Source organism: Daucus carota, chromosome 6, assembly GCF_001625215.2.
Source record: "Daucus carota subsp. sativus chromosome 6, DH1 v3.0, whole genome shotgun sequence".
NCBI classification, from domain to species: domain Eukaryota; kingdom Viridiplantae; phylum Streptophyta; class Magnoliopsida; order Apiales; family Apiaceae; genus Daucus; species Daucus carota.
In genome coordinates, this window is record NC_030386.2 from 23799914 (window position 1) to 23826685 (window position 26772).

Sequence of the window (26772 nt, forward strand, 5' to 3'; positions counted from 1 at the left end):
CAACCACAGGTATCTTCGTACAAGATGAGTCACCTGATTCTTGCTTTCTCAATCCTTCAGCCTCTGGAATAATACTACTGGTATCATTCACCTAGATGATCAAGACACTGAAACAATTGCAATGATCCCTTCCATTTTCTTACATCTCAAGTCCAAACAAATATTTCTTGTGAAACAACTTCTTAAGAACATCATGATGGATCTATGGTGCAACATTATTTATGCCCCACCTTAACTTTATGTACTCAATTTTCATTTTTTATTATCAGCAAAGCCTTCATCATACTTTGCCACCATACAAATCAATTCCCGAACATTTTCTTAACTCAATCCATCATAAACCTTGGGTTTTGGTAGGAATAAAAAATAAGAGATTCACTTTCGAATGCAAAGGGCACAAACAAAATATATAAAGCAGACATGTCTCAGCTTTTATTATTAATCAAAACTGTTATCAATAATAAAATCAATCAAACTAGGACACTCAAGTCTCACGATATTCAAACATATGCTCTTAAGTGAAATCTAAGTATGCATCTCAAGTATAGTTATTAAACATACTATGACTATGTATATATAATTATCCCAATACGTAGACATCAAGCATTACCGTACTCCTTATACAAGACTTACCATACTTGTTGTACAAGTCTTACCATTCTAATTATTCTATTTTGTGACCTAGACATAACATTATAATAAGTCTTAATATAAAAATTATTACCTATATATGTTTTATATTGAGCTGACACTTAACATACCTTCGAAGGTATCTGGACACCTCAAGAGTCTACCCACTTGACTCCTGGACTAAAAGCCATCTTCGTTCTACGTCCATTATTGAGCAAGTCAGGTGCTTCTTCATTGATTTTATCTGATTAAAATATTCTTAAAAAGTCTCACTTATTAGAATAATATAACATATATCTTATATGATTTTGTACTTATAAATTCCACATTATCTCAAAACTACATATGGTTATTACCCATTCATATTTTCAATATCTTTACATGTATAGCACTATAATGTTATTCATATTTATTCCAAGCACAACAAAAATCTTTCATTCATTTTCAATATAATTTTCATTATTTTGTCACCTTTCATCAACAATCTATATTTTCTCTTCCTTGACTACGACCTCCGACTAGAATGACAAAAACATATTAATTTACCACTACCTAAAATACAATCAACATTTCATATATGTTATTTATTTTTCTTATCATTTTATAATATATGTTGATAGTAATTTGGTAATATATAAAATATAGGATATTATTCGGGAATGTATGTCTTTGTTGAAAGTAGCTTTAGTGATATATATATAGTATTTTGTTAATGTTGTTATCTTCAAAAATATTGTTGAATTACAGGTCCAATGTTAAGTTATGAACTTACCATGGTCATATCTTATTATCTTAACACACTCACTGGAAAGCTATATATCGTCCCGGGCCATCATAATACCCAATTCAAATAATAGAGGGAGACCTCGTCCCATTTTTCAAGCCTATCATAATATAATAATCAATATTTTAATAAATAAAATATTTGAGGATCATAAATTTTGACTTTAATAAGACATCATATATTTTTTACATGTTAAAATACGTCGTTAAGGTTATGTTTTTTATCATTAATCAAATAATTACTTTAAATTCTGACAAAAAAGAATACTTAAATGCACGAAATTTAATTTTGGAGCCCAAGACATACCAAGTAACTCCAATATTCATTCATAAGAATTTTTTTATAATCATTAATATAAATAAAAGCAACACCCCTAATCCCAAAGCATTCAATGTTTTTATATATCTAATAATATAAATATATTTTAATATATTATAGCACCCATCTTGCACGGTTGAAATAATAATTAATCTGATATTAATCAAGTGAAATATGATCAGATCCAATTTGGTGCAATGTGCATCTTGTTGTCCTCGTCTTCAGCATCATGTTCATCATAAATATAAAAAAATTGAGGTCCAGTTAGGTCCAATCAGATGTCTTCCCTAATCTTCATCAGCACGTTCGTCATGATCATTAAAAAATGTTCTTTTCATTCCATTCTCTTTCGCATAACTTTCATTATTATCATTATAATGTTGATGAGGATTAGTATTATCAATATCTTTCTCTCTTAATTGTTTCGTCTTAAGTGGATTCTCTCCGCCATCATATTTATCTATTCATATTAATATATTTCATGCCCACGAACACTTGTAGTACTGTTAACTTTTCACACCTATGAACTCTCGAAGAACAGCTATTGTTTTTTAAACGTACAAACTCTTAAGTAATGCTTTGCACACCAAAAACTCTCTTATAGTGTTAATAAATCCACAAACTCAAACTCTGTTATAGAGTCTATGTATTCATAAACTCGCGAAAATTTATTTGATGGTGATAATCTAAGTTCCTGTAACATGTTTGATAATCAAGTCATATAAGATTTTAAGATATTACGTTACGAGATTATCATAATCTTACCATATACGTGTGTTTGTTATGTTTATGTATTATTAAATTTTATACATTAAAACATATATAATATAAAAAGAAAATTTACATTTAATGATATATAATTTAGCAAATAATTACCTAATAAATCTCTTTAAAACTGATTATACTTTACATTAGAACATTGTTCCAACTTTTTACCATTTATGAAAGTTAGTATAGCTTTCTCCATTAAAAAAACATTAACATGTTCTTGAGCAAATTTTTTTATTTTACTAATTATATAATAACAATAATGTTAATATAAGAATGTAAATTAATATAAGAAACTTTTAATGAGACATTTTGATGCTAATCAAATCAAATTCTTGTAAAAACTTATAAAGTGATTAAGTTTGCGGACTAAAATTTGAATTTTATTCAAATAGAATGCATGAAATGTTTGAGCAGAAGCATATCAATAAAAACTTGATAAGTTACATTTGTGTAACAATAACTCGTCTTTATATAACTCCGGTGTGTTAATGCAATAGAGTGTTTCAGTCCTCTCGGGACTCCACATTACTATTCCCTCCGTCCCGTTCATTCCTATACAGTTTCATTTTTAGGATGTCCCAACAATTCGATACATTCCGAAAATAGTAACTTTTAATAATATAAAACACCATTACACCCACTGCTTTCTTCCACTATCTCAAATATATTATTAAATATAAATGAGTCCCACCACTATACCCATTTTTCATCTAACTTTACACATTTTTTATATTTTTTCTTGGTCTCCATGTCCCAACCAAATGTATACAATTGCTTGGGATGGAGGGAGTATTTGTTGAGAATATTAGCAAAAATTTACTTGGACCAGCCTTCTTAGTATTGATAGTGTTATAGCCAAATTTGGCTAGGTCCCTACTGGGCCGGGTATGTACTTATCTAGACTAGGCAGGTATGAATTGGGTTGAAAGTCTTACCTGAGATGCAAGGGTGCGCCCTTGGTTATAAAGGAAGGGCGCAACCCTTGAAAGTTCCGGTCCGCATCGAAGGGTGCAGTCCTCCGTAAACGTACCTGGTGCATAATTTAGAAATGTTTTACGATCTATGTTGAGAGGATGCATCCTCTGAAAGGGCAAGTTCTAAAGTGGGCGCGCCCCATATAATGGAAGATGAATGTGTTAAGTGGAAAGATAGCTAGACAAGATGACCCTTAGTGGCCTGATCCGTATAATTCCATGTCTGAGACAGGGCGCACCCTTAGTGGCCTGATTCGTATAATTCCATGTCTAAGACATGAGACGCGCCCTTAGGGGCGTGGTTCTACAGAACAATGCTTTACCAACATATATTGTAAGAAGACTCTTCCTATGGGAGAGTGTGCTGTCGTAAAGACAACCTTTCCGGGGATACATATACTTACCCTTCTGAGAGATATAAAGATCACCCTTCCGGAGGAGATGAAGACTATAGTTCCCAGGCTCATCCGGTAGTTCCTGGGCTCATCCGGCGTGATCTACAACCCTCAATCCTGTATTCTGTCGAGTTGTCCTCGTGCGGGGGCTTGAGGTGATGACGATTCTTATCCTGTTTTCTGATGAGTTACCCTCATCGGAAGATTGGGGTAATCATATGTCTCCATCTGTTAGGGAAAGATCTTACCTTGTATTCTGGTGGGTATCCTCACCGGGGGTAAGGGCTCGTCTCTACACCTCAAAAATGGTCACGGCTCTACCGGATGACTTCTTCCATGATACGAAAAGTAGCTGTTAGTGTTATCTCCAATAGTTAGGGATAATGTCGTATTCATGATGTACTTGGATTAGGAATCAGGTAGTTGGCCTCACACCACTTGGCTAAGACTTATCTCCAGAAGGCCTAGTTCTAATCGAACCAGGTATCCTTAGAAGTTAGAAATACGCATGGCTTGATTATAAGGGTACATATGCACATTAGGGGGGACACGAGTTGAAGGCGCAAGGAAGCAACTCGACACCTAATCTCAGCACCCCCAAACACATAATCACCACACTCCGGCGGCAAAACCACGTCATAGATCTTGATTCCGGCCATGAACTTCATCTTTGTTGATTACCAAATTCCTCCATGCATGCGACTTTTCAAACTGAACCAAATACGAACAATAAGACTAACCATTTTCAAATATTCTAGAAAAGAATGTCAAAATTTTCTACAATTCCAATTAATATTATGAGTGATACAAAACACATTAATCTTGTGATGTGTGATAAACAAACCTCAAATTGGGCTATATTGTCTACTTTGACACATCCTTCAAATGTTTTTTTTTTTTGGAACCCCTCTAAAATTCTCCAGTAGAGGTAACTTAATGCCATTATTCAAGATGGTTCTTTCACGATTATCAAATCCTCATCTTTTGTAAATAACAATCATCTTATACTGCAAATATTATTTAGCAAAAAAAAAAACAATCATCTTATACTGCAAATATTCACATAATATTATATTAAGAATATTTTTAACACAATACAACATACACATATTTTTTTAATGACAAAATGCAATTACACCTTTTAATTCATTTTCCAAACATTTTGACTTATATAACATTCATTGCTTTATTTAAACACTTTCAACTATGACGAAATATCGTCACTTCAAATTAACCCTATCATTTAAATCTTAACATACCATAAGCGACATCAAACAAATGAGTTAAATGACACCCACAAGTACTTAATTCATAAAATCATTAACGCTTACACTGTACACACATGTGTATGTGTTGTAGCAATATAGTTCAGAATATAATAATAATACTACTAAATTGTTTACATATTTAAACTTATATGATTGATCTCTTTAAACCACCAACATAATTATATATATATATATACATATGTATACACACAAAAACACAAACATACAAAACATTTTAAGCACTGAAATCTGATATGATATTATAGATTAACTACTTTGATCTATTTTAAGCATTTACACACCTTGATATTTCACAATCTCATAGTTAGAAATAAAATCGATAATTTTGTACTAATTATCAAATTCTTAAAAAATTAGTAAAAAGAACACTGAAATAATATTGCTAAAAATCTGGATTATCTGTACAACAACAATAGTTATGTAGGATCATGAATTCACATATTTAAGAGGTTAGATTAAAATTAAATTTATTAGTGGCTAAAATTTCATCATCATTTTAATATTATTGGTGTAACAAGAATGAGAATTAGGAGTGATAATATCAAACCCTATCTAAGACGAATTCCAACAATAAAATACAAATTCGAGTTACAAAATCTTGAATTAGGTCTGTTACAGATTGACCCCAAATTGAGTCGAAAAACCTAGGTCATTTTAAGATTCTCCAAAACTGACCCAAAATTATATTATGCATATATAATATAGAATATTGTGTATAAAGATACTTAAATATATACTATATTATTGAAGGCAAAAATTAGAAGTTTTGATTAGTTTGATGTATATTCTAGTTTAAACATGTTATTCCTATTTATTAATAATCTAGTTTAACAAGTCTAGTCATTTAAAACTTATATTTTAAGTTATAAAAATTATTTGAATTTAATCATATAAACGAATCTATTTATGTAGATCTATTATAAAATATTATCTAACCGTACAATATTAGGATTTATATGTTATATTTGGTTGGGATGGATGAATATTGATATGACTGAATAGAATTCGAACTTTATTGTATAAATCTTCACTATTTCATTTCTTCTTTCATACATTCTTATTTAGAGTTTAGACCTCTCAATTTGATAAGGAATGCTCCATTCCTTCTATACTCATTTTCTACCCGAATCTCATCACAAATATTTTATTCGGTCTCATATTCTTATATATCTTCAATCTAGTTATCCAATAATTTTATTCATTTCATGTCATTCACACCAACAAAACACATTAATAGTTTCTTGTTGGAAGAGACAATAATGACTTAAAAAATGATTCTTGTGATTTAATTACAACTTAAATGGCCAATAATTGCATGATCATAAAATTGAGACATTCATGCAGATTCAGAATGTGATTTAACGCTTCTTTTGTCAGGATGAGCCAAATAAAGTGATTGTTCTGACTTGGATACTATCTTGATATTTTATATTAAATATAATGATAATCGTAAGTTAGACGAAAAGCATCATTCTCATGAAGTTCGCTGTACAGAGGAGACACTTGTTTGGTATACCAAATATTATATATGAAAGAAGACGACCGTCCATTCGCATCAAAAGCTTAAAAAATTACAAAATTGATCAAAACACTTATATAATAATTTCATAATCTTAATTGTCACAAAAAATGTCTTGCATCAAATTAGTTTTTTAAGAGCTCTAAAGAAATTTGCTCTGCATAGGTAATATTTGTTTCATAATCATAATTGTCACCAAAACTTGTCTTGCATTAGATTAGTATATTAAGAATTATAATAAAAAGTTCCCGTTGTACAAGGCATACTTGTTTTGTATATTGGACATTATATATCAAATATGATGAGTGTGCACTAGCATTAAAATATCTAAAAATTTACAAACTCGATCAGGGAACTATAACAATTTCATAATCTTAATTTTCACCAAAAGTTGTCTACAAATTAGTGTATTTAGATAATGCGATTGAGAAGTTAATTTTCTAATCGATTTTCTTTTATTTGTAAATTTGGGGATGTTAAGACTTTATTTTAATTAAAATTTATTATTAAATCATTCTAAAATTTTATATCCCTATAATAAACAATATTAAATGTATTCTATGAAAGAACTTTTAATTAATTATAAAACCCTTTGAGAGTATTTTATATTTTCTAGCGGATTCCATATTTATCTTGTTCAAATTTGTGTTGGCGGAATTATATGTGCCTACGTTCCATTCTGCGTTAAGTGGCAATAGAGTTCGGATTTTGCCTGGTTTAATGGCCGACTGCGTGGAGAATAAATTAGAAGTTGTATCCGATATTAGTGAATTCATCCATAATATAAAGACAAAGGCTATAACCAACAAAAAATGAAGTTGAAGGATTTGGGATTTGCATGAAGATATATGGTGGTTTTCATTGTCCTAAAGAAAACAAGGTTCCTGTACGTGATAACCCATATAGAGATTTACAATCAAATTTCTATATAGAGAAAGCGAAATCCAGACTTTGGTGAATACCTTAAAACTGAAAATATTCTTTTGTGGATTGAGAAGGTAGAAGCATATTATCTGGTTATAGATAATCCTGAAATACATAGTGGATAAAAGTATTTGGACTTGCTTACTATGATGTTCTTTCAAATCCAAATGTTAACTCGAGATTATGTTTTTCACTGGTGGGAGGGATTGATGTATGACAATAAGCCCCTGATTTTGAAGGAAAACTTATCATGAAGAAAAGTATTGGTCAGAAGCCATCACAAGGCATGGGCTTGTCGAGAATTTTGCATAATCATGTCAAAACTAAAAGAAATATTAAATTGTGGTTACGGTGCAAGATCATGCTTGCAAGTTACATGAACAGGCCGGTTTTATTATTGTTTGATGGGTGTTGGCCCTCACTATCACTATATCCAGCATTAATGTCTTAAATATCAGAACAATGGCCCCCAAGTATTATTTAGTAACGTTACATTGTGTAACGTTTTGGTTATTTATCAAAAATGCTACATCGTTTAGCGTTATGTTAGAGATAACCTAACCGAACGCTAGTTTATGTAACGTTATGTTAGGTTAATCCTAACACAACGCTACATCGTGTAGCCTCTAATAAGGTTAACTCTGACAGAACGCTATGTAGCGTCTAATTTAGTCAATCCAAATACAACGCTATATCGTCTAACATTTTGCTGGGGTTAAACCAGCAAAACACTGCACGATCGAGCGTTTTCTTCCCAAATTGAAAACACTAGATTATCAGCATTACTAACTGGTTTTTGAGGCCATTTTTTCCAACTGGCATTCTGGGCATTGCCTCCCGAATTTGTGAGATCTGGGGTCAATTTTTTTCGTTTGATTTTAGTTAGGATTTATTATTATATCATTTTAGGGTTTTATATTCCCGTTATCTTATTCAAATTCGAGTTGGCGGACTTAAGTGCATTCTTACGGACTATTCGAGCTTTCGTTCTGCATCAGTTTGACTCGTTAAGTACTACATATAACATAGTATGTGCTATTTTAGCCAATAAATCATATCTATTTCACCAGAATTATATGCTTGTGGATAAATATATTCCTAAACATAAGTGAATAATAGTAGTGTTCTTAAGGTTTATTTGATTTATTTCTTCTTAGCTCTATTACTACATGTAAAAATTCTTGGAGTAGCGGATATTATCGATACAAGTGTTATAATAATCGACAATAATGAACAACCGCATATTTTTTGAGAGATTTGAGTCGTTAAATATGAAATTAGAGCTATACTCCATCAAAAGTGCGTTGGCACTGTCCTTAATTTTGTTTGTGGGATTCGGGAGTATCCCGAACCAAGTGTTTCATCAACTGTATTCATCAAATTGGGGGATGTGGGTTTGAGGCATCATATTCTTGAGGCTAAATTGCTGATTCAAACTTAACAACTTGGTCAGGGTGATTGACTATAAGAAAGAAATGCCTATATTCATCAAATTAAAAGGATGCCGGTTTGGGACATCATGTTATGTATATTATCTCAAAGTTAGCAACTTGATTAGGGAGATTGCGTATTGGAAAGAAATGTCTGTATTTATCAAATTGAGAGGATGTCAATTTGGGGTATCATATTATGTGTGCTATCTCAAAGTTAGCAACTTGGTTAGGTCTCTCAAATTGAGGACAAAATTCTTCATACAAAAAACTTGAGAAGATTTTCCAAATCTTATTATAATATTTATCTGTTCTGAGGGTTCTTAGTAACTAATAATTAGCATCTCCAGTGCACTGTCAACTCAACCACAACCACATATAGCACAGGGTACATCAGGGTTGCGAACCTGGGAGAAGAGAAACTGTACTTGAGCTCGAACATTCAAGTCTAGATTAAAGCCTTGCATCCCGTACAAACTAGAAAAACATGTTCAAAAAAATATCTGCTGAATTTGAAATGATATTGGTGTAACATTTGCTTGTTTAATAGGATTTGACAGACTAGTTTCTGTTTCATGCTAGGTTCAACAAAGACTCATACATGTGTTCCTATTTGAAAAGCTATCTGTGTTTGGGCATGTTGATCAGTTGGATTTTCCTCGCAAACTAATATTCTGCTTTCTAGAGATCACAAACTAACATTCTACTTTCTAGAGATTCCTAACTGATTTATATTATTGATCTGTGTGCGAGTTGTTCGACGGAACAGGGCCCAACTAAAGTAGGGCACAATTTTTTATATTGATGTATATATGTGTGGTTAAAATGAAATGAAAACTATATATTATATTTTAAGATTAAAAATTGTACATTAAAAATATTATACACAGTAAATAAAATTTTATTATTATCTTGAATAAGTCACATAAATTCTAGAGATACTAATATAATAATCATGTTTATAATAGTTTTAATTAATAATTTCAATCACTTCATTACAATTAATTAATTTAACTATGTACACTAATTCTTTTATTTCTTGGTGACCATTGATTCATCTTTAGGTAATTAATTATTTTTAATTATATCTATTTTTCATATATATACATACATATATATTATAAGAAACAAGTCAATTCAAATATAAAATAAATTGAGAAACGGGTTTATATAAATTTAAACAATGTATATTTATAAATTTAAACAAGTATACATATAAACTATTTAGCAAAAAAAAAAGTATACATATAAACTAAATCTGGATGTATAATTGGTTTCTTTTAAATGAATTCCTACTTTGTAAAATTTAATATTCAAATAATTATTTGCAATTTTAAATATGTAACAAAATTTATTTTATGCATTTTAATTGTAATACTTTTATTATAATCTTTAATATTTTATTACTATATCATGTATTTATTATAAGGGCACTTTTAAAATTTTGAACCGGGCACTCCAAATCTCAGGCACAGCTCTGAGTACTGCGTATTTGATAGTTACAAGCTTAAACGTGAAGCAAAATTTCAACGTAGCATTTTAATAAGACAATAAAGAAAATTTCTGAGGCAGTATGCTATGTATTAAGTAAAAGAACAGTCTGTTTCAAATACCAAGTCGTTAAGAAAAGATGCCCCACTGAGTAAATGAACTAAATTATGTTATGAACGCTGCATTATGTACTGCATTAGTCATCGACCCATGCTCCTGAAGAGTAGAATTCAACTTTTATCATGCAACATTTATACCTTATTCCTAACACATTACTTTACCTCTTCTTCTCTCATGTCACAGCCTGCGGAAAATCTATGATTACATACGAGACAAACAGAGACCGGAATTTGGAATGGAAGCTCCTAGCACTAGTTTACATAAAACACAAAAAAATGAGGTTAACTTCCCTGTATATTGACTAGTGTATATACAAAAAAATGAGGTTAACTTCCCTGTATATTGACTAGTAGTTTTGTATTCTCTGAATTTTAGGATTGCCTACTTTTGTAACTCATTCTAGACTCCCCATAAATGCTAAACAACAGCTTGATTCATTAATACGATAAAGACATGAAATCATCATTTTGACTGGACTTCAATACTTTCACCTTTTATGCACATGGGAAAACTGGATTCCCTAAGCTGTATTCCAAATGTTGCAGAACAAGATTGTTACAGAACCTAGAGCAGCTTCAACTATTTCTGTGCATCTTAACGAGATCCAGAGGTAATGGTCAATACTAAATTGCATTATTACAAGATATGGCTATAAACTTTTCGTTTGGTCTCTGGTTATGATACGTGTATGTTCCTTTTACAACATGGTTCTTATTTGGTCTTTTGCAGGCAACTTGAGGAGCAAAAGGTGGAACAGTTAAATATGGCAGAGCTTAATCGAATGGAGCAACAGCTTGAAGATCTATTACGACGAACAAGAAGTACAAAGGTCAGTTCCAACAAGTAGATTCAGGACAACTTTTTAGGGATTATGACTCCTCTCACGAAACAAGACTGACACAAAGCAATAATGTCAAATTACGATATTGTAAATTAGACCCAGAAGGTCAATGGACACGTTCGTATATAATAGTTTCATGTTTGCTACACGAAACTCAACAAGTATGAGATCGGGTGCTTGATAATGGAAATGCATTATTGATGTATTACTAACTCTAGGAAAATCATACAAGTGGTTCAGAACACATACATAGCAAAATTTCTATAAAGTAGACAGTCGGACTACAAAAATATTCCTCAAGGTTATTCTCAAATAGAGACTGACTTGGTAAAATTTGTTTATACATTTCCAGATAAATCCAAGAAGCAATTGTGTCATGTTTTTCAAAGCCAGACGCGATAAAATACTTTATATGTTTCATAATCAAAGTAAATAGATATTTAGTGATACTAGAAATATATTTTTCTTTTTATAAAATTCAATTTATAAACTTCATAATACGTGAAAACATATTCTAGTGTCCTTCGCCCTTTAGTGAGCAAAGGTCAAATGTTCTAGTCTCTGGGTAGGAAAATATATGCATGAATATTTAAATCTCTAGTGATTGACCTTACCCAAAGCATGTATTGTGTACCAAGGCGGCAGTGTAAATGTTTTTTTGTGTCGCAATAACATGCAGTTAATCTAGGCATCTGACTAAGAACGAAAATATCTAATGAATAATTGGAGAGTCAAGCTGAATAATATTTGCACAGAAATGCAAAATGTCCAAATTGGTAACATACCTTGAGGAGTTTGTCCACTTGTATAGTATGGCTATCAATCATAAAGAACATGTCAATATTGGTGGCAACAGCCAAAAGGACATGTTAGCGTCCCAATCTATGTGTGTGTGTTCGTACTACTTTGTCTTCAAATTAATGCAAGAGAATTATATTTATTATTATTTTTAAATTATGATGCAGCAATTTTCCAATTCTTGTTACAATATAAATTAATTCTTATCTATAACTGGTCCGCATTTGTACCTGTTCTTTTTGTTCTTAACAGAGTTTACTATTGCCTAGTATAATATTCAAATTCAGAGGTTCTATTATATGGTACTAATAACTCAATGCTTCTGTCAAACAGGATATTGCATACATATTGCTAACTAACCTCCATAACAAATAAACCTAACCTTGACACTCAATACACCACATAAAAGTCCACCATGCAATATGTATATACATTAGTGAATGCTTCAAATGGTCCAGTTATTATATAGGTACAATTGTCATGTTACTTCTAGGAAGAAAAACCAAAGGTCCGTCTGCAGAGCAAAACTGTAAACCTTTGCCATAATATCAGATTAAAAACAGAGCACATTGATAGCAAAGAACCAAAAAAACAAATTGATGAACCTAAAATTATATCACCAGTAAATCCAGATACCCAGAAGTAGAGAGAATCGAGTGGATTCTCTAATTATAAGTTGATTGAGCTAAAAATTTGAGAGGCCTTTTCTGGCTAGATAAGTACTAGCAGGCTAAGATACTGACGCCGCACACGTCAATTTGAGAGCTCTATAAATACTTTTGAAATTTAAAACTCGCCTTTAATTTTCATATTATTGTGGGCATGGAGCACCTCAGACAGCAAGAACAAAATAGAAAAGAGTAGTTCTATATGATTTTATTTTTTTTGTAATTAGAAAAGGAAGAGTGTTTAAACACCATGTAAGTATAATTGCCTAATTTTATTTCTATAATTCCCAATTGAGAACTTGGCACAGATTAAAGTTTTCTTATATATGAGTACAAGTTCGGAAAAGATAATTCTTTATCTTTTTTATTTGTACTTAATTAGTGTCGACATTAGTTTTTGACGAGCAAATTAAAATGTAAAAATATACATACCAAAAGTTGAAAATACATATGTGTGGTGCTTACTTTATTCCTGTGATGTACAGGAACAAGCGATCAGGAATTCAATGTCTCTTATTCACGAGAAGGTATGGACAGTAGAGGTTTTTTACATCTTAATGTGATATAAAGTACAAAATTACATTATCCATAGTTATATATATATATATATATATATATATATATATATATAGAGTTTTACTCCAATAGAAACCTCCTTATTCTAGAAACTAGAAACTATCACTAAATTTCTAAGAGAATATGACTAAATTCTCAAACAACCCCACTTTCTCCTTCTTCTTCTCCAACCCACCAACCCTCCACCCCACTTCTGGGAGCTTCACCCTACCACCCCGCCAAGTCTCTGCTACTCTCTCCACCTCCATGCCGCCCGACCCTCCATAGCCACCACCTCCATGTCGGCCTCCATTATTTATATCACCACCAAATCCAACCCCCCTCCGGCCTCCACCGCCCTTTCCATTCCACCCCCATCTCCACCTCCACCTGCACCTTCGTCCTCACCTCCACCTCGGTCCTCCTCACCTACAGTAACGTATATCTAGCTTAATGCCGATTTAAATTCCAGATCTTTGCCAAAAATCTGCCGGACAAAGCTAAAGGCTCCTTCCATGTCCACCACCTCCATCTCCACCTTCACCTCCATTATCTCCACCACCGCAACCACCACCTGAATCGGCAACTAGAACAGATTCAGAAATTCTGGGCAGTTTCCGCAAGTTTTCACTAATTCGTGCAACACATATCACTAAATCGTAAAGAGAATATCACTAAATTGTACTGAGGATATCACTAACTTCTATTGGTTTCTAGTTTTTATTTTAAAAGTGGTTTCTATTTGATCATGAGCCTATATATATATATATATAGATAAAATTAAGTGAAAGTCATATATAATTTGCAGACTGCATTAGCAACCTGTCGAATTATTTCTTCTTATATGTACATACTTAAGTGAAAAAATTTCAGAGCATTGAAGAAGATCCATTACCTAAGTCAGGAATAAGATACGTACTAAAAATATTCTAGACTCTAGGGAGAGTTTGTCCCTTACCAGGTTCCGCGGTATATATTTTTGACCATGAAAAATATCCCCCACCTGCAGAAAGCAAACCCTGGGGTTCTGTAGGGCTCCCAATATGAATCTAGGCGAATCTAAAGCTATATCTCAGTCCATTTGTGTGTTTTCTCTTGTGAGATTCGTACTTATGATTAATAGGTACTTTTAAGTGCGCAATTGCTTCTTTATGTTTGTAGATAGTAAGACAGGCACACAGCCATATAAAACCATAGGTTCCATGAGTGTAAAATTCATGGCCAAAACTAATATGCCAAGACTTGGAAATCTTTTATTTTTATTCCTAGTTAATAGATTCATATTATATTCCCCAGACTTATACGGTACCAGATTGAATTATATTCCTAGTAAATAAATTCTTATCACATTCTTATTCTAATAACAGAGGTGCAAGTAATACCTCTTATTTGATTCAAAGGATAGTAAAACCAATCACAAGATTGGATTATGGTAGTAAAAATCACAGTGATTTTGGCTGTTGTATCCAAATTATAATATGGTAATAATGTGCCAAATTAATTATGAACAGGAAAAAGGACAAAGTGAAGGAGCAGCAGCTATTGAAGAACAGGCTTCCTAAAATAACCAGAAGTATGCTTTTACATGCTCAGATAAGTATTAGTAGTAGGAAGATGAGATATTGTTTGCTAACTAGTCTCTTTTACATTATGTTATGGTGACCTCAGATAAATACTCGAGATTGACCATGACAGATTGCACACATCTTTTTGGGTCAGGTCTTCCACTACTACTGCTGCTCACGACTGAATGACTGGATAAACCGATAATTACAATGAAGTCTAACTTATGTCTTATTTCTGTAATATATTGAACATATATAAATATATTGCTGGGAACATATAGTAGCCAATCTTGTGTATCAATTGGGAACATTTGTTTTTTTTTTGCCAACTAAAAGAATATGGTTTTCTTCATCTAGTGAGAAGTTCATGGATAAAGAGAAGGGGAAAAAAATATATTAATATAAAAGTAAAAAGAAGAAGGGAGCCGTTGTTGAGGGTTATAAATGGATTTAGATATGACTGGATGCCGTGAAAGAAATGATATTATCCTATGTGTTTAATATACAAATCTAAACTTCTATTATTATATATATCCTTGCTCATTCAACTATAAATTTATGTGTAGATTGTCAGGATACAGACTTGCGGTCTCTTGTTAAAAGAAAAAAGAAAAGAAAGAAGACATCTTGTGGGGATACTAGGGCCACCCAGTGCTGTTTAGTGCAAAGAACAAGGAACCCTTTGGACTTGTACATATTTTCTCGGTTTGTGTTTCCTTGAAAATCATGGCTATTTGTAATTCATGACAAAGTCCTTGGCTAAAAAGTGAGTTACTCCAACCACGTCCATTTGTTGTCTATAATTTTAGTCAACCTTCTATGGATGACTATATTTCTCGGTTTGTGTTTCCTTGAATAGATCGGGTGTTTAAATTGGCTAATATTCCACTAACAAGTAAATTTAAGTAAATAGGTACTCGTTTCCACTTAAAATTTCTTACCCTGGGATATCCTCAGAAATGCCTATCATATCAAAGATACGTACCCAGTGACCTATTGAAATAAGGTTTTTCAAAAATTCTTCTCACCCCATGTAAATCTCACACAATAGTACCAAATTATTTAAATAATATTTCAATCACAAACCAGGCATTTCCTTATGCCTCAAAAAAAAAGTTATTGAAATATTAACCATAAATACTTCCAGGCATTTCCTTGGGCAGAAAATTGCACCTCTCCATTTGTTATTGCTTGCTCTATACCATTCATATTACGATTTACCTAAAGTCAGATTAAGCTGTTCATGAAAGTGCTTGAGCAGATAAAATATTTAGAGTCTATCCCCAGCTGCTTTAATTTTGTAATATGCTACAGAAAATGCTTCTAATTAATCTTAATGTTTCCAAAAGTTAAGAATCATTTTCAGAATGTGAAGTATGTATTATATGACATGGGTAGAAAAGAATGTCACGCAAGTTGCTATTATGTCAAGCTGTGATTTGGTTGCCATTTTGATGTCTATATTTTGGTGAATTTGGGGGTGGGCATGGAAGTGGTAGCCAACTGAAATAATTTCGTTGGAATGTACCGTTTTGGCCCCAAGTACTGTAACGGACTTGGAATTCAATAATATATTGGTTTACTTAATTCTAATACAATGTTTCTCAGATAAAACTATAAATACTTGTAGTGATGATTAGTAAAAAAATTACGAGTACTATTTATACCATGTCTGCTTAATCTTAAGCTTAATACTTCTACTTGTATAATTGTTTCAAGATCCACATCCTCCGAGAATTCCTTCATCACATAGGTGAACAGAACCTACATATGACGGTGAAACTTATGGAGGATTAATTGGCCATTAAGCCTAAATATTTTTGTCCTTAATGATACAAATGGCCAGACGGGGGCAATAATTTTAAATTTGGTTAGAGTCAATTATGTCTAAACCCCATACTTACTATTAATCCTCAATCGATATGCAAATCCAAACTTATCCTATTCCGACCGATTTTGCGGTCGGTAAAACCCCTATTTCTTGCGGCGCAATATATGCATTTTCATATGTTCTCATTACGTCATTGAAGAAAATAGCAAATGAACAAAATAATGGCACGGAAACATAAATAAACGAGAAGATATAAAAGGAAGATGCGAATTTAACTAACTTGGTTTGGAACTTAAAAATGATGTCTCTGTTCTTGTAATCAACTCGGACGCCAAGGCCTCAACAGTCACCTTCACCACTGCTGCTCGTGACAGAAGTGGAGAATATATTTATACATGAATCTATGTGTGTATGATAAAGAGATGGGAATAGAAGATGCAGAGACAATAGAAGGAATTGATGTTGAGGTTAAAAAGAAAATGAAGGCTGGGAAGTTGAAGGATTTTGTGCATGTTGAAGAAAAGTTAGTATGAAGTTGTACACGTGCACTGCATTATGGGTGATTGTACCAGGTTTTACGCCAGGTGTCTCAGCTCTTTTCCAATTGGACCGCTTCTTCTTTGCATTCTATTTTGAAAATTACTCTCATTCATTTCATAATACATGTTCCCTCCGCCCCCTCAATTGTTTACATTGGAGGGGGACACAGAGACCAAGACAATAGTGGAGGAAAGTAGTGGGTGTAATAGTAGTTTTTATTGTTAAATATGAGATAGTGGGGGAAGATAGTGGGTGTAATGATGAGAAAAACTTACTATTTATAGTAACGTAAAGAAATGAGAGGGACATCCCAAAATAGTAACCGTAACAAAGGGAGTATACATTTTCGAACAAATTATGTATATTAAGAAAAACAATTTTTTTAATTTTTTTTATTTATTGCAGTGACCAAGTAGTACTTCATCTGTTTCAAATACTTGACGTATGATTTTTGTGCACACATTTTCAAGTGCAATGACTGCATAGTTAGAGTTAATATTTTTAAAATTTTCCGTTTGTGAATTAAAGTATAAATTTAACATTTTTATTTAATAAAAGAAATTTTTTAAATAAAAATTTTAAGTATGCAGTCAAACCGCTTAGAATTATGTGTCAAAAAATCAAGCGTCAACTATTTAGAAACAGAATAAGTATAATATGTGGCATGTATTTGATATAGGAAATATAATTTAGTAAGGTGTGGTATAAAACTAAACAATTTTTTGTTTTCAACAGTGGACATGTAATATGAAGCAGAGGTAGTAATTAATTAATCCGGGTTTTCTGTTTTTCTAGTGTATGCTCATGGGCACATGCTAAACACGGAATTTTATAAGTTTGACTCATTTTTACTGGCTCTCATATCTTAGGGGCCGTTTGGGTGAGTTTAAAATAAGTGCTTATTGCTTAAATTGATAAAGTGAAGTAGAAGTTAGAAATAATTTAAGACTTATAAGTGATAAAAATGTTTGGGAAATAAGTGGAAGCCGTAAGACAAAAGCTAATAATCGTAGCTTTTTTTAAGTACTTCTTGACTTCTTAAACAAACGGTACAAATAAGTGCTTCTAACTTATAATTCAGAAGTCGGGCTTATAAGTCTGTGCCAAACACACACTTAATAATAGTGGACCACCACACCAATCAAAAATTTTAAAACATATAAAATTTCGTGCTTAGCACGTGAGCATAGACACACACTAGACAAATCCTAATTAAAATACTCCGTGAACCAGGACAGCCTCAGAAAAATCAGTGAATTTTAAAGTGTGCCTAAATCAAGGAGCTCAATCTTTATACAATCTGGAAAAACAAATATAGGTCCTATTTCAAAATTAGCCGTTAGCGATCAGTGGTTCTCCCGATTTAGGGTGATGCTAGAGACCCCAAAAAAAATTCCCAAAATTTTTTACCGAATGACGTGGCGAACACGTGGAATATTATGATTGGGTGATTGATGAATCTGCAGGGGGATCTCATTATTATGGGAGTGAAAGTAACCAATCACACTATGACACATCATTTGGGAAAAAAATTTGGGATGATTTTTTGGGGTCTTTAGCGATTTCCCCCGATTTATATTTATATTTTTGTCAGGTAGCAATAACCTGATTACTTGAAGCTTCACGAACCAGCCGTTAGAATTAAGCACAAGGTAACCCAAAAGAGTAAGCATCAACTTTACAGATACCCGTTCTGCTTTTCTCCGACTAATATTAGTTTATGCACACACTACCTTGATTAATCTCTAAACAAAAATAAATCAATAAGCACTCGACAACCAAAAAATTGGAAGTTTATTAGTGCCAAAAAAACCATGCAAAAAGTTGGTTCTTTAAATCTCCATTAAGCAAAGCACCACCATCCTCCCAAAAGCACACATAAATATACCTTCCCTCACTTCTCTATCTCAATCCCCAACCAAATCAATTTCTTATTATCTTCTCCTTTTGTTCTCACTAAGAAAAAAAACCTGCATTATAAATCTTCAAGAACACAACCACAAGTGACAAAACTGGGTTCATTAAAGTCTCTGTATCTTCACGTAAAGCTAGAGCTCATGGAGACTGATTGGGGGCCGGTTTTCGTGGCGCTGGTGATGTTCATATTGCTCTCACCGGGGTTTCTTTTCCAGTTCCCAGCGCGGAGAAGAGTGATGGAGTTTGGAAATATGTACACCAGTGGGATTTCGATCTTGGTTCATGCAGTGTTGTATTTTTGTATATACACAATCTTGATTGTTGCTGTAGGAATTCATATACATTTCCAGTGATATATCGTGAGTCCGAATAATTCTTTACTCTATACTTACGTCTTTCTTTTGGAATAAATTGACATGAGTAGTTTTTAGTTTGTACAGTGTTGCACTGCATGGGAATTGTTTGATTTTATGATGCGTTAGATGTAGTTGAATTTTGATCAGGCTAGAGTTACAAATTCGAATTATAATATTCGAGTATATGTTTTAAATGTCCAAGGTTTTGGCTGAGACTTTAGAAAATCAAGTCGCATATACATTATTTCGTAGAGGTGAACTTATTACTTAACAGGAGTTCTGGTAATGGCGGTGAATTTGATAGACGACGTCAATTCCAAATTTTCTTATAGTGCTGGTCTTGATTTTGCAGGAACATGCTTCAGCTTGTACTCGCATAGACCTGCAATTATTCATTTAAAGAGAAATTCAATTAAAATTCATATGATTACTTTGCAATTACTTCAGCCTCATCATTATATCATACGAAATTAACAGATCACATTTTTGGAAAAACAATTTGGGCTACCTAGTATTTCCTATTATTACATGGATATACAAGTTTCACATAATATTATTTTTAAATATATTAATATAATATAATTAAATATTTAATTATATTTTGCATAGAACCGATGCGCTTTTCACATAAGTCAGGTTATGTCATAAATCAGATTGCGCGAGCTCTTAGCCCCTGTTTGTTTAGCAGAAGCAAATTATACTCCTAGCTTCTTCTTTTCCTGACTCGTTGGTGTAGATAAGTAAAATTACTTTTAAGAAGATGGCTAGCTTTTCTTTTCTACTTCTTAATATTGAAGACACTTTATTAACTTATTTAATTCTCACTTCTAATCTACCTCTTTATTTTAGACAAAGAATCACTGTTTTTAAGTTTGTCAAACGGCCCTCAGTATTCTCCTCAGCAGGTGAGTTGGGAAAGACTTTTGGGAGACGTTTGCATAAGTTGTTATGGAGTGGTTCTGAATGAGGGAGCCGTAGGCCGTAGGAGTGGAAGTTTTAAGCAGTGGGGACGGGGTGTTTTTAAAATAGATTGCACAACTACACTTTTCAAGAGCATTAAAGTCCGTGCCGTGTCCCCGTCCCCCAATGTATACAACTCAGGGGGACGGAGGGAGTAAATTTAACTCTGGTCCAAACATTAACAATAGTAAAGCTCAGTCCTAACGCTCAATGCATTATATATCACATATCTCTTCTTTGCATATCACACAACATATCATGGAAGCCAAAACAACAGTCTCCTCCTCAGCATGATGAGACACTGGTTTATAACCAAGAATGGCTTTCATCCCTGCCAAAAGAGAAAGGCATAATTGTAGACTACACTTATCAGTACCAAGGATTCTGGTATAGTCCTTTAGGTCTGCAAGGCCTGATCGACTGTCAACAACATTTTCGAGCCCGAAAAAACGATGTCTTCCTTGTAACTGCACCCAAATCTGGCACCACCTGGATGAAAGCCATTCTCTATGCTTTAGTCAACCGCCAAAACCATCCTCCTCACCAGGCTCATCACCCTCTGCGGAAAAACACTCCTCATCAGCTTGTCCCTTTTTTCGAAACCACCAAGCCATCCGAATACGACTCATTATTCGTAGACAGCAGTAGTAGGATCTTTGGCTGCCATTTTCCCATAATTAGCCTCCCCAAGTCCATAACAGAGGCGGATGCTGACGGATCAGCTAACGTCAAGATTGTGTATTTGTGCAGGGACATCAGGGACACGTTTTTATCGCTCTTTCACTTCGCCAACAATGCAAGTCTTCGACCTTCTCCCATTTCTCTGGAAGAGACGTTCCATTTTTTCTGCAGAGGCACGACGACGGGTGGGCCTATTTGGGAACAAATCTTGGGGTATTGGAAGGAAAGCCTGGAAAGACCAGATAAGGTGCTGTTTATGAGGTATGAAGAGTTGAAGTCTGAGCCTCGTGCTCAGATCAGGCGCCTCGCGCAGTTTCTTGGGAAGCCCTTCTCACCCGAGGAAGAAAATTCGGAAATGATTGATGATATCTTGAGTTTGTGTAGTTTTGGTAACATGAGCAAACTGCAGGTTAATAACACGGGACATTTGGTGCCTGGATTAAGCAATAGTTCATTTTTTCGGAATGGTCAAGTTGGAGAGGGGAACAAGTGCCTTACTGCAGAGATGGCTGCTCAGTTGGATCAGATTACTGAGGAAAAGTTCCGTGGTTCAGGACTAGTTCTTTGATATCGAATTCAAGTGTCTGTTGCTTTTAGTACTATTTTTTCCTTGTTGGCTTGTTTGTGTGTCTTTGCGTTTTAAGTTGTACTCCTCCATGCCAAGTATTGTATCTTATCGTGGTTTAAATATATTAATAAGAATTTATGAATTGTAATAATTTATAGATTTTTTTTATATGCTGAGGATACTTCATGTCCTGTTCGAATTTCATTCATTTAAACCCATTTCTAAGTGTTCAGTTGTGTCTCAGTGTTCTGTTGGAAAAGAATAAAACTAGATATCTAAGTGGTGGGCATGAATGATGCATGAGAATCACCTCTATTTTTTTCTTTACGAGATCGTTGCATCATTTCTATATATTTTGATAATAATAACTTTTAATAATATAAAATAATATTACACTCATTCATTATCTCCATTCTATGATAATATAAATACAATTACACCCACTACTTACCTCCACAATCTTAAATCTATTATTAAATATAAATAGGTCCCACAACTTTATATATTTTTCATCCAACTTTACTTATTTCTTACGTTTTTTCTTGTTCTCCGTGTCCACTATTTTTTCTGTTTAAAAATAATTATTATTTTGAATTTTACATGTAGTTTGATATACCCAGAAAAATATATTTATATTATATATATATATTCAATTTTTTAGAAATACAAATCTTGACAATAGTATATAAAAATGTTTTTATTATTCAAAATAGTTGATATGCATAAAAAGTTCCTCAAGCAGCAATAGTAATTGTTGTTGATAGACATGAAAAATTACTCCAGCTGCATCATTAATTGACATTAACAGTAACATGATCAAGATGATACAGATCACAGAAACATAATTTGCTAAATGCTCAAATTCATGAAGTAGTGAATTTAATGTGGAAAAAAAATCCATCAACTTTTTCTTTCAAAAGTCCGAACAGTTAACCCCAACCAGTCCCCACTCCCCTCCAATTGCACGAAAATTATGAAGATTATAAGAGAATATGTTGAGAGAAGAAAACTCTTGTATTCAATCAAAATGTATTTACAAACTTGAATAGAAATCTAGGCCTATCTTGCTTTATATACAAACCACTACTCTGTAACTAACTCTAACAACCACTTAATATGGCTATTTACAAAAACACCCTAACACATATTTACATATTTTGACATCCCCCCCTCAAGCTTGATTCGGATGATGCAAGACCAAACCAAGCTTGGAAGAGAGAAACCTCAACTGAGTAGAACCTAAAGATTTTGTCATTAGATCAGCTAGCTGCATTGAAGACTGCACATGTTCCAGCTGGATAAAATTCTGATCAATGTAATCCCGAATGAAGTGACAATCAATACGAAGATGCTTGGTTCTCTCCTGAAACACCTGGTTCTCAGCAATGTATTGAGCAGCAGTATTGTCACAAGACAAAGTGATAGGCTGTGGAACATACACATGAAGATCTGCAAGCAAGCCATGAAGCCAGATCAATTCACTTGTAGCATAACTCATGCTACGATATTCAGCCTCACAAGTACTTTTAGATGTGGTCTTCTGTTTCTTAGTTTTCCAAGAAATCAAAGAATCACCAAGAAACATTGCATATCCAGACAAAGACTTTGCAGAAAAAGCACAGGAACCCCAGTCTGCATCACAGTAGCCTCTGAGAATTAACTCTGTAGATGCTGGATAAAACAATCCAACATTCACTGTTCCCTTTAAGTACTGCAAAACATGAACAGCAGCCTGATAATGAGAGACTGCAGGAGCACTGAGAAATTGACTCAACTGTTGCACCACATAAGAAACATCAGGTCTAGTCATATTCAGATAAAGCAGTTTCCCAACAATTCTTCTATAGGATTCAGGATCCTGTAATAAAGGTGTATCCTTCACACTCAAATGAAGACCATTAGGAAAAGGTGTAGAAACAGTCTTAGAAGATTGAAGCTCACAATCCTGTAATAGATCAAGAATATATTTTCTCTGATTAAGCAAAATCCCAGCTTCAGATCTTGACACTTCAATTCCCAAGAAGTATGCCATTTCTCCTAGATCTTTAATAGTGAAAGCTTCATGAAGAGAAGCTTTGACAGACTGAATATTGATCAACAAATTTCCAGTCAAAAGCAAATCATCAACATATGCCACTACAGCAGTAAAATCACCAGTACCAGACACTTTGACAAACAAGGAATAATCTTGTCTGGACTGCTTAAAACCAAGATTAAGTAAATGTTTACTTAATTCCACATTCCATTGTCTAGCTGCTTGCCTGAGCCCATAAATTGAACGTTTCAGTCTACAAACCATACCAGGAGGAACATTATAGCCAAGAGGAGGCTGCATATACAATTCCTCTTCCACAAAACCATGAAGAAAGGCATTATTTATATCAAGCTGATGTAATGGCCATGATTTTGCTGCAGCAAGAGCAATAAGAGTTCGAACAGTAGTAAAGCGAGCAACAGGACTAAAAGTATGTTTATAATCCTTGCCTTTTATTTGCTTATCCCCTCGAGCAACCAGCCTAGCCTTACACTTGTTTAAGCTTCCATCAGGGTTGAACTTAGCCTTGAATACCCATTTGCAACCAATTGCAGTCTTTCCAGGAGGTAAAACAACCAAATCCCAAGTATCGTTCTGCTCTAATGCCTGCAATTCAGCTTCCATGGCAGCCACCCATTTTGGATCATGCTTAGCTTGATAATAGCTAGTAGGCTCATGCACAGATAGAACCTTGTCCAATGTTGCCAAATAGGCAGAACTGAATGTAGAAAGATCAGGTTCAGCATAGACATTAAAGGCTTGACAACAATGTGCTGATTTTGTTCCTGGAGCAATAACAAAATCATCAAATTTTTTAGGTAGAACTGAAACTCTGGAAGATTTTCGAACAGGCATGTGAACATCTCTATTTTCAGAAGCCTCAGAAGTCTCAGCATTATCACCATTATCACCATGTAGTGAAGATCTTACTGGAATACTAGCAGCACCTTGTAAACCAGAAGATTCAAATGAATCATGATGTTCAGCACCATAAGGTCCACCAGTAGGAATTTCATCCAAAAAATCATCTGAAAAATCTACAGGCATGGCAGAAGTAGAGCTAGAAGCTTGATTAGAGAGATCAGTCTGTTTATAAGGTAAGATATGTTCCTTAAAAACAACATCTCTACTCAATACAACCTTATGATTATTTAAATCATATAGCTTGTAGCCTTTCTGACCATAAGGATATCCCAATAAAATGCATTTCAGTGCTCTTGGAGCAAATTTATCAGCAGATTTCACATCTGCATAACACAAGCAACCAATAGTTCGAAGCTGAGAATAATCAGGATCAGCTTCCATAAGAACCTGATAAGGAGACCTCCAAGATAGCACAGAAGAAGGCATAAGATTTATCAAGAAAGTAGAAGCCATAATACAGTCTCCCCAGAATTTCAAAGGCAGATTGGCATGAATTCTAATTGCCCTTGCAGTATCCAGAAGGTGTCTGTGTTTCCTTTCAACACGCCCATTCTGCTGTGGATTTCCAGGTATACTTTTCTGATGCACAATGCCAAGAGAAGTAAACAAGGAAGTGCAAGAATGTTGCACAATTTCAGTACCATTATCACTTCGAATGGACTTAACAGAAGTACCAAACTGTTTAGTAACATAGGCCAAAAATGCAGAAATCACTTGAAGAACTTGAGTCTTAGAGACAATCAATGTAGTCCAAGTTGTCCTAGAGTGATCATCAAGTATTGTCAAAAAATATGTGGCACCAGATAGAGAAGGAGTCTTATAAGGCCCCCACAAATCTATATGGATCAAGTCAAAATTCTTAGCTGCTATAGACATAGAGTCTGAAAAAGACAGCTTATGATGCTTGGCCATTATGCAAGCCTCACAATGGAAATTAGTACCATGTTTTGATACTGAATAACCAGTCAAGTGTGAAAACTTTGACAAAGACATATGTCCAAGTCTGGCATGGAAAATCTCAAGAGAAATCTCAGGATGATCCACCAGAGAACAGCTAGGAACAATAGCTGTAGAACCACCTTCCATTAAAGAAGCAGCTGGTGTAATTGTATTATCTGCAGTCAGAAGTTTATATAAACCTCCATGTCTAATGCCAGATGCTTTTATGACATTTGAACTCAGATCCTTGAAAACACAAGTAGATGGATGGAAATGACCTATAAGATTGTGCTGATCAAGTAATCTTGCTACAGACAACAGGTTGTGTCTGAACTCAGGAATATAAAACACATTTGTGAGTGTAATATTTGAGTTTAAGACCACAGTCCCTGTGATATTCACTTGCTTAATAGAACCATCAGGCAGAGCAATGTGAAAGGGATGCTGCAACTGTTTTGTAGCAGAGAAAACATCCAAAGAGATAGCCATATGATCACTGGCACCAGTGTCAATGATCCAGACATCCTTGTTTGCACATTGATCTGTAGATGTAGCATTGAATGCTGAAAAAGTTTCAACAAAATTAACAGCAGACTGTAGATCATGATTAGCATTTCCAGACTGATTCATTTGCATAAAACGAAGAAAATCCTTGAATAAGGCTGCATTTCCATCCTCAATAGGAAAAGAAGATTCCTGAATAGGAAAATCCAATGGAGATTCTTGAACATTTGCTGCAAATCTAGTATTAGGAGGACGATTAGCAGGATTACCAGATGTACTAGTGCCTTGTTTGCCTTTGTACCAATCTGGATATCCTACTAATTTGAAACACTGATCCTTCAAGTGTCCTTTTGTTTTACAAAACTCACAGTATCTATCAGGCTTCAGCTTTTTACCAGATACATCCTTCACCTCTCTTTTCTGATTTTGAGAAAAGTTCGAATTC

The 26772-nt window shown here is 33.7% G+C and overlaps 3 protein-coding genes across 4 annotated transcripts in view; all 3 read left to right on the forward strand.

Annotated features, from left to right (window-relative positions):
• LOC108226729 (protein VERNALIZATION 1-like) overlaps positions 1–16075 on the forward strand; it is a 28691-nt gene extending 12616 nt beyond the window's left edge. The window contains exons 2-7 of one of the 2 annotated variants that reach the window (XM_017401720.2): positions 10829–10925; positions 11191–11255; positions 11375–11474; positions 13438–13479; positions 15019–15080; positions 15176–16075. In XM_017401720.2, the coding sequence (XP_017257209.1) occupies positions 10829–10925; positions 11191–11255; positions 11375–11474; positions 13438–13479; positions 15019–15069 (355 nt within the window). In that variant the 3' untranslated portion in view covers positions 15070–15080; positions 15176–16075. Of the gene's footprint in view, positions 1–10828; positions 10926–11190; positions 11256–11374; positions 11475–13437; positions 13480–15018 lie in introns of both variants that reach the window. The other variant, XM_064079008.1, reaches the window with a different exon arrangement.
• Positions 16076–19306: 3231 nt separating this feature from the next.
• LOC108227052 (uncharacterized) lies at positions 19307–19831 on the forward strand. Its single transcript, XM_017402051.2, has one exon. It carries the CDS (start codon positions 19501–19503, stop codon positions 19711–19713), a length of 213 nt encoding a protein of 70 aa, XP_017257540.1. The 5' UTR covers positions 19307–19500; the 3' UTR covers positions 19714–19831.
• Positions 19832–20001: 170 nt separating this feature from the next.
• LOC108226111 (cytosolic sulfotransferase 13-like) lies at positions 20002–22116 on the forward strand. Its single transcript, XM_017401061.2, has 2 exons — positions 20002–20084; positions 20818–22116. The coding sequence occupies exons 1-2, from the start codon at positions 20002–20004 to the stop codon at positions 21923–21925; spliced, it is 1191 nt and encodes a 396-aa protein (XP_017256550.1). The 3' UTR covers positions 21926–22116.
• The last annotated feature ends 4656 nt before the right edge of the window (positions 22117–26772 follow it).